This window comes from Oncorhynchus kisutch, linkage group LG13, assembly GCF_002021735.2.
Source record: "Oncorhynchus kisutch isolate 150728-3 linkage group LG13, Okis_V2, whole genome shotgun sequence".
Taxonomy (NCBI): Eukaryota; Metazoa; Chordata; class Actinopteri; order Salmoniformes; family Salmonidae; genus Oncorhynchus; species Oncorhynchus kisutch.
Window position 1 is genome coordinate 44,358,944 of NC_034186.2, and position 13,641 is coordinate 44,372,584.

Below are 13,641 nucleotides of genomic sequence, written 5' to 3' on the forward strand. Positions count from 1 at the left end.
GAGGCTTGTGTACAGAGTAAGACAGAAATAGACGTGATCGCCATGAGCATTCCTGTCAGTAATGCCATGTGCAGTTATCGTATGTTTCTCGAGGACAGTTTCTGCTCTATAGTCTAAGTCTACATGCAATAACTTATCATTTGCTCTCTTACATGTCACTTGTCTGGTTATTGTAGATTTACTCTGGATGTTCCTGTTTCTAAGCCTTGTAGTTCACCAAGGGCACAGTTGTTTTGCATGTTAGAGGCTAACCATGCAATGATCTGCTTCGCTTACAGGTGAGCCACGCAAGTTTGACCCGGGCTTCAGAGGACCTATCCATAACAGGTACTGTATCCTCTGGTCTCCTCCAACTTCCCTTGCACGAAGAAGCAATAGAAACATGTTCAGTAATGCACTTGTAATTGACTCCACGGTGGACGTTCAACAGCGTACTGATAGTTATTCCCCAAAGGTTGTTTTTTTCTCTCTCTTTTTGATTTGCTCCAAAGATGGGCCTATCGTCTTCTTCTCAATCTGCCATAGAATTGAATTGTGCATTCTATCAAAACCACTACACATCTTATATTATTATTCTTTTTTTTTCTCCAAATAAAAATATGAAACTTATTGTTTCATAAGCTCTTTTGCACGTCACTCTATGTGTTGACGGATTGATAATTTGCCAGGCACTGTTAATGGAGAGGGAGGCTGAGTGCTGGCAGCTGTCTTCGCTACATCACACAGATCAATAGCTATTAGTCACACGATCGGCTGGCGTTAGCCCAATGACACACATTGTTAACCAGCCTGGGAGACCGGAGGAACACAAACTCGTATATCACAGTGAAGCAGCCAATTTAAGTACTTCTTTCCAACATATACCATTCATGTATAACCTGGCTACGTCCTTTCTATTTGAATGCCTGGCTTTATCTAGTACATATACCAATGTCCTGTTGCTATGTCTTGTTTACATTTGTTTGGATTGTCATTGGCTCTGACTGGAGTCCGCCATCCCACAAGACAACATCGTAAACAAGATTTCTCAATTACCAATTTAGGATGCAGCTGTGTATGTCTTATAGCCTTTCAACTTTGTGGTTTTACTCTTTACACCACTAATTTCTGCCCTGAAGCGTTTCATTACTTCATACTGTAGAATAGACATATCCAGGACCAGCTTCATATACACTGCTGGGGAAAGCATGTCCCCCCCCCCCCCGAGCCTTTATCTCACCCTCTCCAGTTCGTTTTACTCCTACAGATGTGGACTAAAGTGAAGACACTTTGATGTTTATCTGGCTTAGAGTTTTTTTTAAATGATAACTGAGAGAGGACTGACTCTCCTTCGGTTGTCTTCTTTTCTCAGAAGCTCACCGCCTAAATTAAGTCTGTATCTGTGGTTATTGAGCAGTCCTCTAAAAGAGTAGAGAAAATGGAGATGCATTGTAGCTCTGAATAATTCCGGCTTCCATTATGCTGCGGTACGGGTGATATATCAATCCATAAAGTACGTCTGAATAATGTATGAATTGAATGATGCCATTGACTAGGGCCGGCGCGATACCAGTATCGGGATTCCCATTAGTATCGTGGCAAGGAAACAAAATGTGAAGCAGATTTCAATTCTTTAGGAAAACAGCCCTGATGTTGGAAACCAACATCATTATGTTGTCATCCAGAGTCGCATTTGATTTATTTTCCAAGCTACAGCACACAATATTTTACATACAGAAGGTCTGCTTTGTTTTCATTTTTGCCTTGAAAAAAATATCCCGATATTGGTATCGTCCCGCCCTGAATAGTGAACTGCACACCTTTTAGTCAAGACACACACATGGACTGTACAATTTGTCCTTGAGACTTCTGCAGGGAAGTTGAAAAACATTCAAAACCCCTGTGCCTTCCACTGCTATATCTATTGGCTCTCCAGACCTTGAGAAACTTCCCGGTGTGTTTCAACATGTGAGAATCCATTATCTCTACCCCTCTCTCCCAAACTCTCTCCCTGTTAATTCCCATTGTGTGGTGGAAACAGTTTTGCCAATGGTGACACACCAGATTTGCAGCCACGCTATTCTGTGGCAGCGTCAACCGGTCATCACCACCACAGCCATGGCACCAATGGCTCCCCAAGTGGAGTCAGCTTTACGAATAGAACACTCTGTCACAGAGCTTCACATGTCACTGACAGGAATGCCAGCCGGTACCCACTGCCTCACAGCACTTAGAGTAGCAGCACACATACATACCAACCCAGCAGGGGAAAGGAAATGGTTCTAGCCGACAGATTTTGGTTCAGCTATGGAGATCTAAGACTTTTAGACTATGACTGGGATTTGACATTGGACCACATTTGCAGTTGGGCTGCGTTTGCGTCACAGAGATGAGAGAAAGATACCTAGTTTTTTTTTGTCTCGTTTACCAGCTTCCTTTCAGCGTTCACCTGACTCAAAGGTTGTTCTGTGTTAGCTCTGTAGTGCTAACTTTGACTTTGCCTTAATAGGTCGTCTCTGTCTAATGTAGCCTATTTGAAATGATGAGCGCTTCTTACAGTCCACTTTTCCTGTTTTTTTAAATGAAAATACTTTTCATTCAAGTCGTACAGTTTGGTTTCATTACTTCAAAACCGGATGGGAAGTCCAGGTAGTCACAAAAATAGATGGGTGTTGGTTAAATTGTGATTTTAATGAATCGAACACATTTGGAGTGTCATTTTTTCCCCCCCTGTGAGCGAGGAGCGGTTTTTCGCGGAGCAGTTGGAAAGGACTTGGCGCACCGGAAAGCACCACTCCATGAGCGATAAGAGGGATTTCTGACTGCTCAACTCCGCTCACATACTCTGCTGAGTACCACTCTTCATATTTTCAGTATGGTGATGGCTGCGTCATATTATGGATATGCTTTTCATTCAGCGAGGACTAGGAAGTCTCTAGGCCCTGGGGGTTTGGGTAGAAGAGGTGAAGAGGTGACAGAGGGTCTGCTTCAGGGTCCCACCCCCTGGATCTCATCGACTAATCACCCATGATTCCTAGCTGCCCTCTGGTCCGCTACCTGACTCAACTCCTAATGGACGCTGAGAAATTCAGTCCTCACCATGGCAACCTCGACAGCTCTTGTTCCTTGTCTTTTGAATGAAATGAAAAAGTAGTCCCTCGTCTGCCTCTTTTTAATACCGTGTTTAATATCAGAGCCGGCAGTGCCTTGGGCACACCGCAGGTCCACTTCACACTGTATCACACTGTCTCTACAGGAATGTTGTCGGTGTGAGGATGGAGACATTTTCTGCCTCGGCTCCCTTGGACTGGGTTTGTTTGTGAAATATGGCTTAGCCTTTAAAGTCTCAGTTCCATAGCCATCATGTTATAGACTTGTGTCATTCCTTGAGTCTATGCCATCAAATATGATTTACGGTCAGGATTTTTGTGGGTAATGGTCTTTGACAGGAGAATGCAGATCTGAACAGATGGTCCATGGGTCAGTTATTAGCTGGAGGGGATTTATGGGCAATGTCATTTGGAGAGATATCTCAAATTGGACATTCACAATTAAGTATCAGGTCTTAATGGGAAAATTGCAATCACTGATGGCCACTAGATCATCACCAGCTGATCTCTCGTTAAACCATCATTACGCTCTAAAATCACCCACACAGCTGATGTCAATTGCAACCATCATCCGTCACCGATTTTTACCACTCCGTAATGTGGATTTCTGAATTGGAAAGAAATGTGGTAGGGAGAGTAATTTCTTATTATTTGGAAATCATTATCTTAACCAAAGAAACCATTGCAAAGTGCTTTGTTTTATAATTACATTTTAATTGTCTTTCAATGTTGTTGCATTCCATATAAAAAAGTATGTGAATTTGGCTATTTAGTGGATTCGGCTATTTGAGCACACAGCCATGCAATCTTCACAGACAAACATTGGCAGTAGAATGGCCTCACTGAAGAGCTTAGTGACTTTCAACGTGGCAATGTCATAGGATGCCACCTTTCCAACAAGTCAGTTTATCAAATTTCTGCCCTGCTAGAGCTGTCCCGGTCAACTGTAAGTGCTGTTATTGTGAAGTGGAAACGCCTAGGATGTCAGGTATGAAGGTAAGACCCAGATGCAGACCACGTCGAATAAACAAGAGTTTAATATTCCAACAGGGGCAGGCAATAGACAGGTCAAGGCAGGCAGGGGTCAGTAAACCAGAGGTGGGGCAACGGTACCGGGTGGAAGGCAGGCTCTGGGTCAGGTCAAGACAGAGGTTGGTAATCCAGAGGTTGAGCAAAGGTACAGGTCAGTGGCAGGCAGAGTGGTCAGGCAGGTGGGCTCGGAGTCAGGATAGGCAAGGGTCAAAACCAGGAGGGCGAGAATAGAGAGACTGGGAAAAGCAGGAGCAGAGACACAAAACCCTGGTTGACTTGAACAAACAAGACAAACTGGCAACAGACAAACACCGGTATAAATACACAGGGGAAAATGGGGAAGATGAGCGACACCTGGAGGGGGTGGAGACAATCACAAAGACAGGTGAAACAGATCAGGGTGTGACATAGGAGCAACAATGGCTCAGTCTCGAAATGATAGGCCACGCAAGCTCACAGAACGGGACCGCCGAGTGCTGAGGCGCATAAAAATTGTCTGTCATTTGCAACACTCACTACAGAGTTCCAAACTGCCTCTAGAGGCAACGTCAGCACAATAACTGCTCATCGGGAGCTTCATGAAATGGGTTTCCATGGCCGAGCAGCCGCACACAAGCCTAAGATCACCATGTGCAATGCCACAAGTCCTCAACTGGCAGCTTCATTAAATAGCACCCGCAAAACACCAGTCTCAACAGCTGCAGTGAAGAGGCAACTCTGAGATGCTGGCCTTCTAGGTAAAGTTGCAAAGAAAACGCCATATCTCAGACTGGCCAATAAAAATAAAATATGAAGATGTGCAAAATAACACAGACACTGGACAGAGGAACTCTGCCTAGAAGGCCAGCATCCTGGAGACGCCTCTTCACTGTTGACTTTGAGACTGGTGTTTTGCAGGTATTATTTAATAAAGCTGTCAGTTGAGGACTTGTGAGGCTTCTGTTTCTCAAACTAGACACTAATCTACTTGGCCTCTTGCTCAGTTTTGCACCGGGGCCTCCTGCTCCTCTTTCTATTCTGGTTAGAGCCAGTTTGCGCTGTTCTGTGAAGGGAATAGTATACAGCGTTGTACAAGATCTTCAGTTTCTTGGCAATTTCTTTCATGGAATAGCCTTCATTTCTCAGAACAAGAATAGACTGGTGAGTTTCAGAAGAAAGTTATTTGTTTCTGGCCATTTTGACTCTGTAATCGAATCCACAAATGCTGATGCTCCAGATACTCAACTAGTCTAAAGAAAGCCTGTTTTATTGCTTCTTTAATCAGAACAACAGTTTTCAGCTGTTTTTAAAATATTTTTTATCTCTTTTTTTTTAACAGTGATAACATAATTGCAAAATGGTTTTCTAATGATCAATTAGCCTTTTAAAATGATAGACTTGGATTAGCTAACAACGTGCCATTGGAACACAGGTGTGATGGTTGCTGATAATGGGCCTCTGTACGCCTATGTAGATATTCCATAGAAAATCTGCCGTTTCCAGCTACAATAGTAATTTACATTATTAACAATGTCTGCACTGCATCTCTGATCAAGTTGCTGTTATTTTAATGGACGAAAAAAATAATTTTCTTTCAAAAACAAGGACATTTCTAAGTGACCCCAAACTTTTGAATGGTAGTATACATGTTTCAAGCAGAACACCATAGTCCCTGTGCCCAAGAAAGCGAAAGTGACCTACCTAAATCACTAGCACCCAGTAGAACTCACGTCAGTAGCCACAAAGTGCTTTGAAAGGCAGGTCATGACTAACATCAACACCATAACCCCAGAAAACCTAGACCCACTCCAATTCGCATACCGCCGCAACAGATCCACAGATGATGCAATCTCAATCGCACTCCACACACAGGAACACCTATGTGAAAATACTGTTAATTGACTAAAGCTCAGCTTTCAACACCATAGTGGTATATTTCACTGGTCATCCCCAAAGCCAACACTTCCTTTGGCCGCCTTTCCTTCCAGTTCTCTGTTGCCAATGACTGGAACGAATTGCAAAAATCAATTAAGCTGGAGTCTTATATCTCCCTCTCTAACTTTAAGCATCAGCTGTCAGAGCTGACCTGTAGTATTTGGCGCATGTGACAAATACATTTGGATTTCATTTAAAGGAATCCAGCGTTAACCTGCAGGAGCATGTTAAGTTCTGACTGTTTGTTGCAATCAAGCCCATGTAATTCAGATGAGATTGGTAATAATAGGCCCATTTTTAATTCAGCAGTGAGAAATGCGTTTATTATAGGTACTGTAGTTCTGGATTTCAGCCATTTTTAACTGTGAAGAAATCTACATCTTCACTAATGTTGAACTCAACAAGCCCCATTTTCACCAATACAACTCATTAGCATGGAATGCAAATGCAGTTGCAATTACCTACAGTATTTATGTAGGGCTATGATCATTCTGCTTAGTAGCAACAGCACTTGCAAAACAATCCTGGATCATTTGTGATGCAAAGGTTGAACTGTGCAACTCCCTCAGTCTAAATCAGTTTAAGAGCCACCCTTGGTAACCTAAACGTTCTTGCATGTGTGTTTGTATGTGTATACAGCATATTTGTTTCTGTGTATTTCTCTATCTAAGTAGTTTATCCTTTTTAATATCCATTGCAATGAAATTGATATTCTATGTGCATCTGTGGCCTGAGCTCCGCAGGACCATCTGCTATTTAATCACAAAAATGGTGTTCGGAGGCTCAAAAGCAATGTGCGTATGTACTGCTCGTGGAGTCTATGGTGGCACCACACTGCATACAAAACAAGGACAAGCAGCTACCTCAAAGGAGCGCCACAGCAGACCTGCCTCTGGCCTCCACTCGACACTGGCTTTCTTCCTGGGACTGAAAGAGGAGTGTTTAAAGCACGAGGGTCTTACTTTCGGGTGTGTAGTTCCTTCTTGTAGCCTTCACAGAGCATGCTCTGTATGATAAAGTTCAGACTTGGATTGTACTCGCTCTGAGGGGACACAACAGGGTGGAAGTTGGGGAGGGTTTTTGAGGACGGGGCCCTGGCGGGGCAAGGCTGACAGCTTCTCTGGGGGTGAGAGAAGTGTGAGAGACGAGAGAGGACTTCTTATTTGTGGACAGGAGGAGAAACCCCAGCTGTGAGAGAGAGAGCCTCCCCTCTCTAAAGCAGAGATGTAACATACTATTGTGCAATCCAACCTTCAAAACCTCTGTTGGAGGGATCTCTGTGGAGAGCATAAACTCTGGGGGTTGGAGCGTGTCTCATTAGAAATTGGAGCTCGGAATGTTTTTCTCTGAGCCCTGTGTCTTGAGATGCCACCTGGTCTTGTCAGGTGGCAAATGCTGCACCCAGCTTAGGAGCTCAAGTACAAGCCCACTGTCAGGGATGCCATGGCAAGGGCAGAACCCTTGGTACTAGACTCATCTAATTGACACTCTTTCTCTCTTAACTCACTCCTTCTGTCCCTCTCTTTCTCTGTCTTCTCTCCAGGGGCTGCACGGATGTGGTGTGCTGTGTCGTATTCGTCATCTTCATCCTCGGCTACATCGCTCTGGGCACCGTGGGTGAGTTGTCATGTTGCTGCTTATTTCATCAGACACGTTGGTTTCGTAACACCACAGCCCACCCTATGATGATGCTCCACGTTGTGCGAGTCGAAGTCCCATGTACATGTAGAGAGAGTGTGTGTGTGTGTGTGTGTGTGTGTGTGTGTTCATGAGTTTCTGCTTGCCTAGCTCTCATCTTGACAAAGTCTTTGGGTGGGAAAGGGAAATGCATTCGAGCAAAATGTGTCTTCTGCATTTAACCCATCCCTTCTTCAGAGAGGTGCGTGGGGCTGCATTGATCGATGTTCACGTCATCGGCGCCCAGGGAGCAATTGTTTTCCACCTTGCCGGCTCGGGGATTCGAACTGCGTTCCACCGACTGCCATTTAAATGCTAGATAACGTATTGTATTGGATCCCGTTTTGCGTTGAGCAACAGAGCCTCTGGTGTTGTGAAGTGTGTGGGAGGTGGAAATATGAGTACTTGAATTTCCCCAGAGTCAGACCCATTCCTTAATGAGTGGGAGTCCGCAACATCAGAGTCTAATGATTTTATGTGAGTCACTTTCTGTTTCTGAGGTTACTGTATGGCATCTCCCGAATCTGTGTGTCTAATCTCTTGATTGGGGGTTTTGACCATGTTCTCCAGGGTTATGGGTGACATCCTCTGGCCTCCATTCCTTTTAAGGGACTTAGAGAAGTTGTGCGTGACGACGTAAACGCAGCCTTACTGCAGTGTGTTCCTCTCAGTAGATTGGAATCAATCATGTGACTCTCCTCACACACACACACACACCTCAGTCTGTACAGACACAGACATGCATGCTTAAACACACACACACGTGCCCACACACTAACACATTTGTTTTACTATTCTTGTGGGGACCAAACAATTGATTCCCATTCAAAACCCGATCCCCTAAACCTTACCCATAACCATAATTCTAACCCTAACCTTAAAGCTAACCCCTAAGCCTAAAATATATTTTTTTCCTTGTGAGAACCAGAAGGATAGTAAAACCAAACACACACATACCCCCCCCCCCCCCTCCCACACACACACACACCCTAAATGAGTCAAATCAACTGTCTTTTCTCAAAGTGCAGTCCCTCTGACTCCCGTGTGCAGTGGAGTCACGTCTCAGTCTGGGCAGAGGAAGGACTGTCTGTTGCCCAATTACTTTAAGAGAGCCAGAGCCATGAAAATGGAGGTGACTTCAAATAGACGCTGGCGTGTTTGCAATTACGTGAACAGCTTTTCATTCTTTCTCCTCGCCCGTGGTCTTCCTCATGCATAAACTCTGTTTCATCCGGACTATTGGGTGAGGCAGGTACAGTGTTGTTGGCTAGAAAGGGAATAGAATGCCTTGTCCTCTAACAGAAAATAATTACTTTAATGTCTGAAACAGGTTAGAAAAACACATTTGCAGCTTGGATTGAATTTCAGAGTAGTCTCAAAAGATACAGACTGGCCTTGGTTCTGTTGGTGGTGTCGTTCCATGAAAAGAGTGCATTTTGCATCACTTTGATATTTAAAATAGAAATTGTGCCCCAACATTGAATTGTAAAAGACTTTGAAGTGCCCTTTTTAATATAGACCACAAGGGAAATTCAACAAATCAGATTTTTTTATGTGAATAAAGACATTTCATCATTTTTTCGTCCCTCAGGGGCCCCTTCTGTGACTTCCAGGGAGAATTTAACCCACTTAATCCCAAGATTTCAACAGGTTTTCACCATTTATTTCTAGTTATTTTGTTGCCTTGACAGTCATTTCTAAAATATTATTATTTATTTATTGTGACTAGTGACTCATTTACGTATGTCCCTCATTTTAAGTTCAACCCTGTTACGTAAAGCAGAACTCTCGATTTTATATGGGTAAACTATTCCTTTTTAAGTTATTTTCTAAAGAAACATTGAACATCTAATAGTCAAATCATAGTGTAAAAACAGGTGAGCTGGTTTTACCCTTTTTGGCCATTTTCTGGTGTTTTGTGATGGAAAACAGACCATAATATGTAAACCCTGTAACCCCATAGGCTGTTTACTCTACAATTAAATGTATTGCATTCAATTGTCTCTCCCTATTGCACAAATCAAGCTTCCATTCCCCCTGTCACAAGGGGATTTTGGGCTGTTACTTTATATGGCACTTAACAGGCACTTACTGAAGTCATTTTTTAAATGTAACCTCTTGAGATGGGAAAACAACTTGTTTTTTTAATGAAGTTAAACATGTGCTCTTTATGACAATGTTAAAAGTAGTTGAAATCAAAACGTTTTATACTAGGTTACACTTCTCAAAAGGTACCTAATTGGTGAAACAACCCAGTGGTTTTCACTCAAATGATCTCTCTGTATTCTGTAAGGGTAGTCTCACAAGGTTTTCAGGTTGTCCTGTAATTGCTGAACAGCCAGCTCTCAGCTTGACTCGCTAATCTTTTCATATCTGGCTTTTCTGATTGTGATTCATAATAGGAGTCTTACCTTTGATCCCGTTTGACCTGCTTCTTTAAATTCGGAAGTGATTATGTTAGTGTGCGTTACAGCCAGGCAGAGTATTCCCATGCACACACAGCCAGGGAGGTCCTGTCACTGACTCATAAATGCCCAGAGTGATTGACAGTTGAAGGGGCAGGGAATGAGGCTAATGATGCAGCCGTTTTTTTTGTCTGGTTGCAGCCTGGATCCATGGCGACCCCAGGAAGGTGGTCTACCCCACCGACAGCCACGGACAGTTCTGTGGACAGCAGGGGACCCCCAACGCGTGAGTATAAAGACAGATGCCAATCTTTTAGTGCACTTGGAAGAGATACCAAAGCTGCTTGGGAGGTGTATTGGCTTGAACACTTTTGACACCCGCAATACGGCACAAACAATATGAGAGAAATCATAATGCAGAGAAACTGCTATTTCCTACGATTTAATATCTGGCCTCAGCATGTCAGTTGTATTAGTCTCAGTGAGTTGAGGACAGTGGTAGGTCGGCCCTCTAAATGGCAGGTAAACCCAGTAAAGAAAACAAGTAAGTGGCCAGTATGATGCAGGAAAACATTTTTTTTTTAAACTATATGCAAGTTAGATTTATAACAATACAAATAAGGAGCAACGTTGCCTGAAGGAGACTATAGTTGAAACACAGTTGCAGTTGTGCGTCCTGTTATGACAATCACAGGCTGATCTGCTCCTTACACCTATTCTTTGTCAATATAATCTGAGTATAGTTTTTCTATGGGTTTTCCTGCACCGCACTGGCTGCCTACTAGTTGTATTAGTCTGTAATAGTTTGTTTATTGAGTGCTTTGCGCACCGTGTATGAAAAGCGCTTAACAAAGAAGCATTGACAACCGCCACGGACGTTCCTGCAACAACCGCCACGGACGTTCCTGCAACAACCGCCACGGACGTTCCTGCAACAACCGCCACGGACGTTCCTGCAACAACCGCCACGGACGTTCCTGCAACAACCGCCACGGACGTTCCTGCAACAACCGCCACGGACGTTCCTGCAACAACCGCCACGGACGTTCCTGCAACAACCGCCACGGACGTTCCTGCTCCCTGTGTTTTTACACACTGTTTGACAGACGGATCAATCTGCTGTTAGATTTTCCATACCACGTTTGTTCTCCGCGTTCTCTTCATAAAACTGTCATTGTCTTCGTGTTGGGAAACTAATGACTATTCTCTCCATTTCCCTGTGGTTACAGCAACAAAGCCATATTATTCTACTTCAACATATTGCAATGTGCCAATCCTGCCGTTCTCATTAACCTCCAGTGCCCTACAACCCAGGTGAGTGCTGCCTCTTAACGCTGCAGACATTATGCTATTATGTTCCCGCTCGTTTTTTCTCACTTGTTCTCTGTCACTAAGCGTTGATTTGATGTTTGGCTGTCCCTTTTCTCGTCTCTTCCCAGCTCTGCGTCTCCAAGTGCCCAGACAGATTTGCTACATACCTCGACATGCAATACAACTACAGGTACAACAAGAGCTACTGGGAGTATTACAGGCAGTTCTGCAAGCCGGGCTTCGACAATCCAAGAAAGGTACTGAGACTGATGCCTCCAGTCACTTGTGGTCTCACTTATCAAGTCGTTGAGTGTTCTATCTTCTGTCATGGTTATCGATCTATAAGTCGGTGGAGTACTCGTATCCACTGCAGCCATTTTTTTTCTCAATATTAAAATGTTTTCTATGGAGCATTTAAGTACATTACTGTGATTTGTTTTCAATTAAAATGGTCAAAAAGAAACAAAAATAGCTTCCTAGCAAAGAGCAAGCAAGAATTTTGCTAGGACTGTCTGGGAGTGGTCTGAGTGGGGAGGGGAAAACTGATAACTAGCTGTTATTGGCAGAAAGGTTTGGAACTCTCTTTCGTATTGGTCTATTAACTAATTTACCGCCTAGTGATGTCACCAGACAGGGCAAAACTCCATCTCACCAAAATAGGCAGAAATTTCAGGCAGTCTTTTCAGACAGCTCTTACACAATTCCACAGTATTATTCCAATTGGGGCTGACCCCAATTAGTCGACTGGTTGATTGTTTGGTCGATAGGCTGTTGGTCGACCAAGATTTTTTTTTGAGCAGTAGCAAATATATATATTTTTATGGCACACGAAAAAACCAGTGATTCGCATCCATCTCAGTAAACGAATCCATTGTGGAGGCCGTAGGGATGGCACAGCCCAAGAAGAAGGGGAGTGTGGCTAAAATGCACAATGCACATCTCTCTGCAGAATGCGCTCTCTCCCTACAATTTGTGCACATTTAACTTCATTTTGTGAATTGTTTGTGTTGGATGGTTAGTGTATATCAATTCCCCATTACATATATCACCAGTAGTACATTTATCATGAATTCCTATCATTTCTAATCTACTATGTTATGGACATTTCTGTTAATGCATTCAATATATTATTATTCCAGTCTTTTACCGTTCTCATTGTCGGAGTGGACACGTTGTTTGCAGAACACACAACCTATGCTTGTGAGAAACAAGTTTTGGTTGATTTCATTCCATTTCCGAGTTTTGTCAATCTAGTCATTTTTTTGTTTGGAGCCCTCATGTTAATGTTGAGTAAGGACGTGCACCTGATTACGCATAGAAGTAGGCTTATAGGCTACAAATGTAGGCATGTAAATGTGCCCATTTGGGGATCTGATAGTATTTCTGATTGGCTTAACACGCCATCACTAATGAATGTTTTTTTCACCTCAAACAGCAAGTAAACAAAGTATTTTTTATATTTTTTTGACATCCGTTGAGAATGACAATAGTTCCTCAATGTATTAGAAACGTCTCTCCAGCTCTTCCTTTCAATAACCACTCAGCATGAAAGGGGAAAAAACATCATGCTGTGATCCAGTGGAAACATCATGAAACAGGCCTGCCTAATGACCTCTTATCCCTTGCGCAAAATAGCCTACAACTGTGTCTGATCTGAGCTCACTGCTGCAGGAAACAATAATCTCCCAGGATATTTTATACGACGTTGCAAGTTTGCTAGCACAAGCTTTGAGACTGACCCAAGTTGATACAAGGCTTCAAGTTTGTTGCAGACAGGCCATGCATTGCCAATGTGATTTATATGATATTTATTTTTATCGGGATATTTTCTACCTGCAGGCTGCAATGTTTTTGTTTGTTGGCTTTATGTGGGCTTTCTTTTTTTTCTTTTTTACATTGTTTGTAATGAGGACACAGGGAGTCAGGAAGCAGTGCAGTTGGTAAGTTTACAAGGAACATGAAGATATACAAAACCAATACTGCCTGAAGACTGAGGCTAATGAGGGCTAAATAAAGGTGAAGTAATAAAAGTAATGATGATGTCCAGGTGTGCATAACGATGGGGAGCAGGTGTGTGTAATGATTGTTGCCAGGTGTGCATAATGTAGGTTGCAAGGACCGGTGGTTAGTAGTCTGGCGGTGTCAAGCACCGGAGCGGGAGTAGGCGTATCATCATTGGCAATGGCAACGAAGGTTATGTTTTAGGTTTGTGT

At 43.2% G+C, this 13,641-nt stretch overlaps 1 protein-coding gene across 5 annotated transcripts in view; it reads left to right on the top strand.

Annotated features, from left to right (window-relative positions):
• The window catches only part of slc44a5b (solute carrier family 44 member 5b), a 50,707-nt gene that overhangs the window by 21,586 nt on the left and 15,480 nt on the right, over nt 1–13,641 (top strand). For all 5 annotated transcript variants that reach the window (XM_031786348.1, XM_020498548.2, XM_020498549.2 and 2 more), the window contains exons 2-6: nt 279–327; nt 7,579–7,652; nt 10,319–10,403; nt 11,347–11,431; nt 11,557–11,685. In XM_031786348.1, coding sequence (XP_031642208.1) covers nt 279–327; nt 7,579–7,652; nt 10,319–10,403; nt 11,347–11,431; nt 11,557–11,685 — 422 coding nt within the window. The remainder of the gene's footprint in view (nt 1–278; nt 328–7,578; nt 7,653–10,318; nt 10,404–11,346; nt 11,432–11,556; nt 11,686–13,641) is intronic.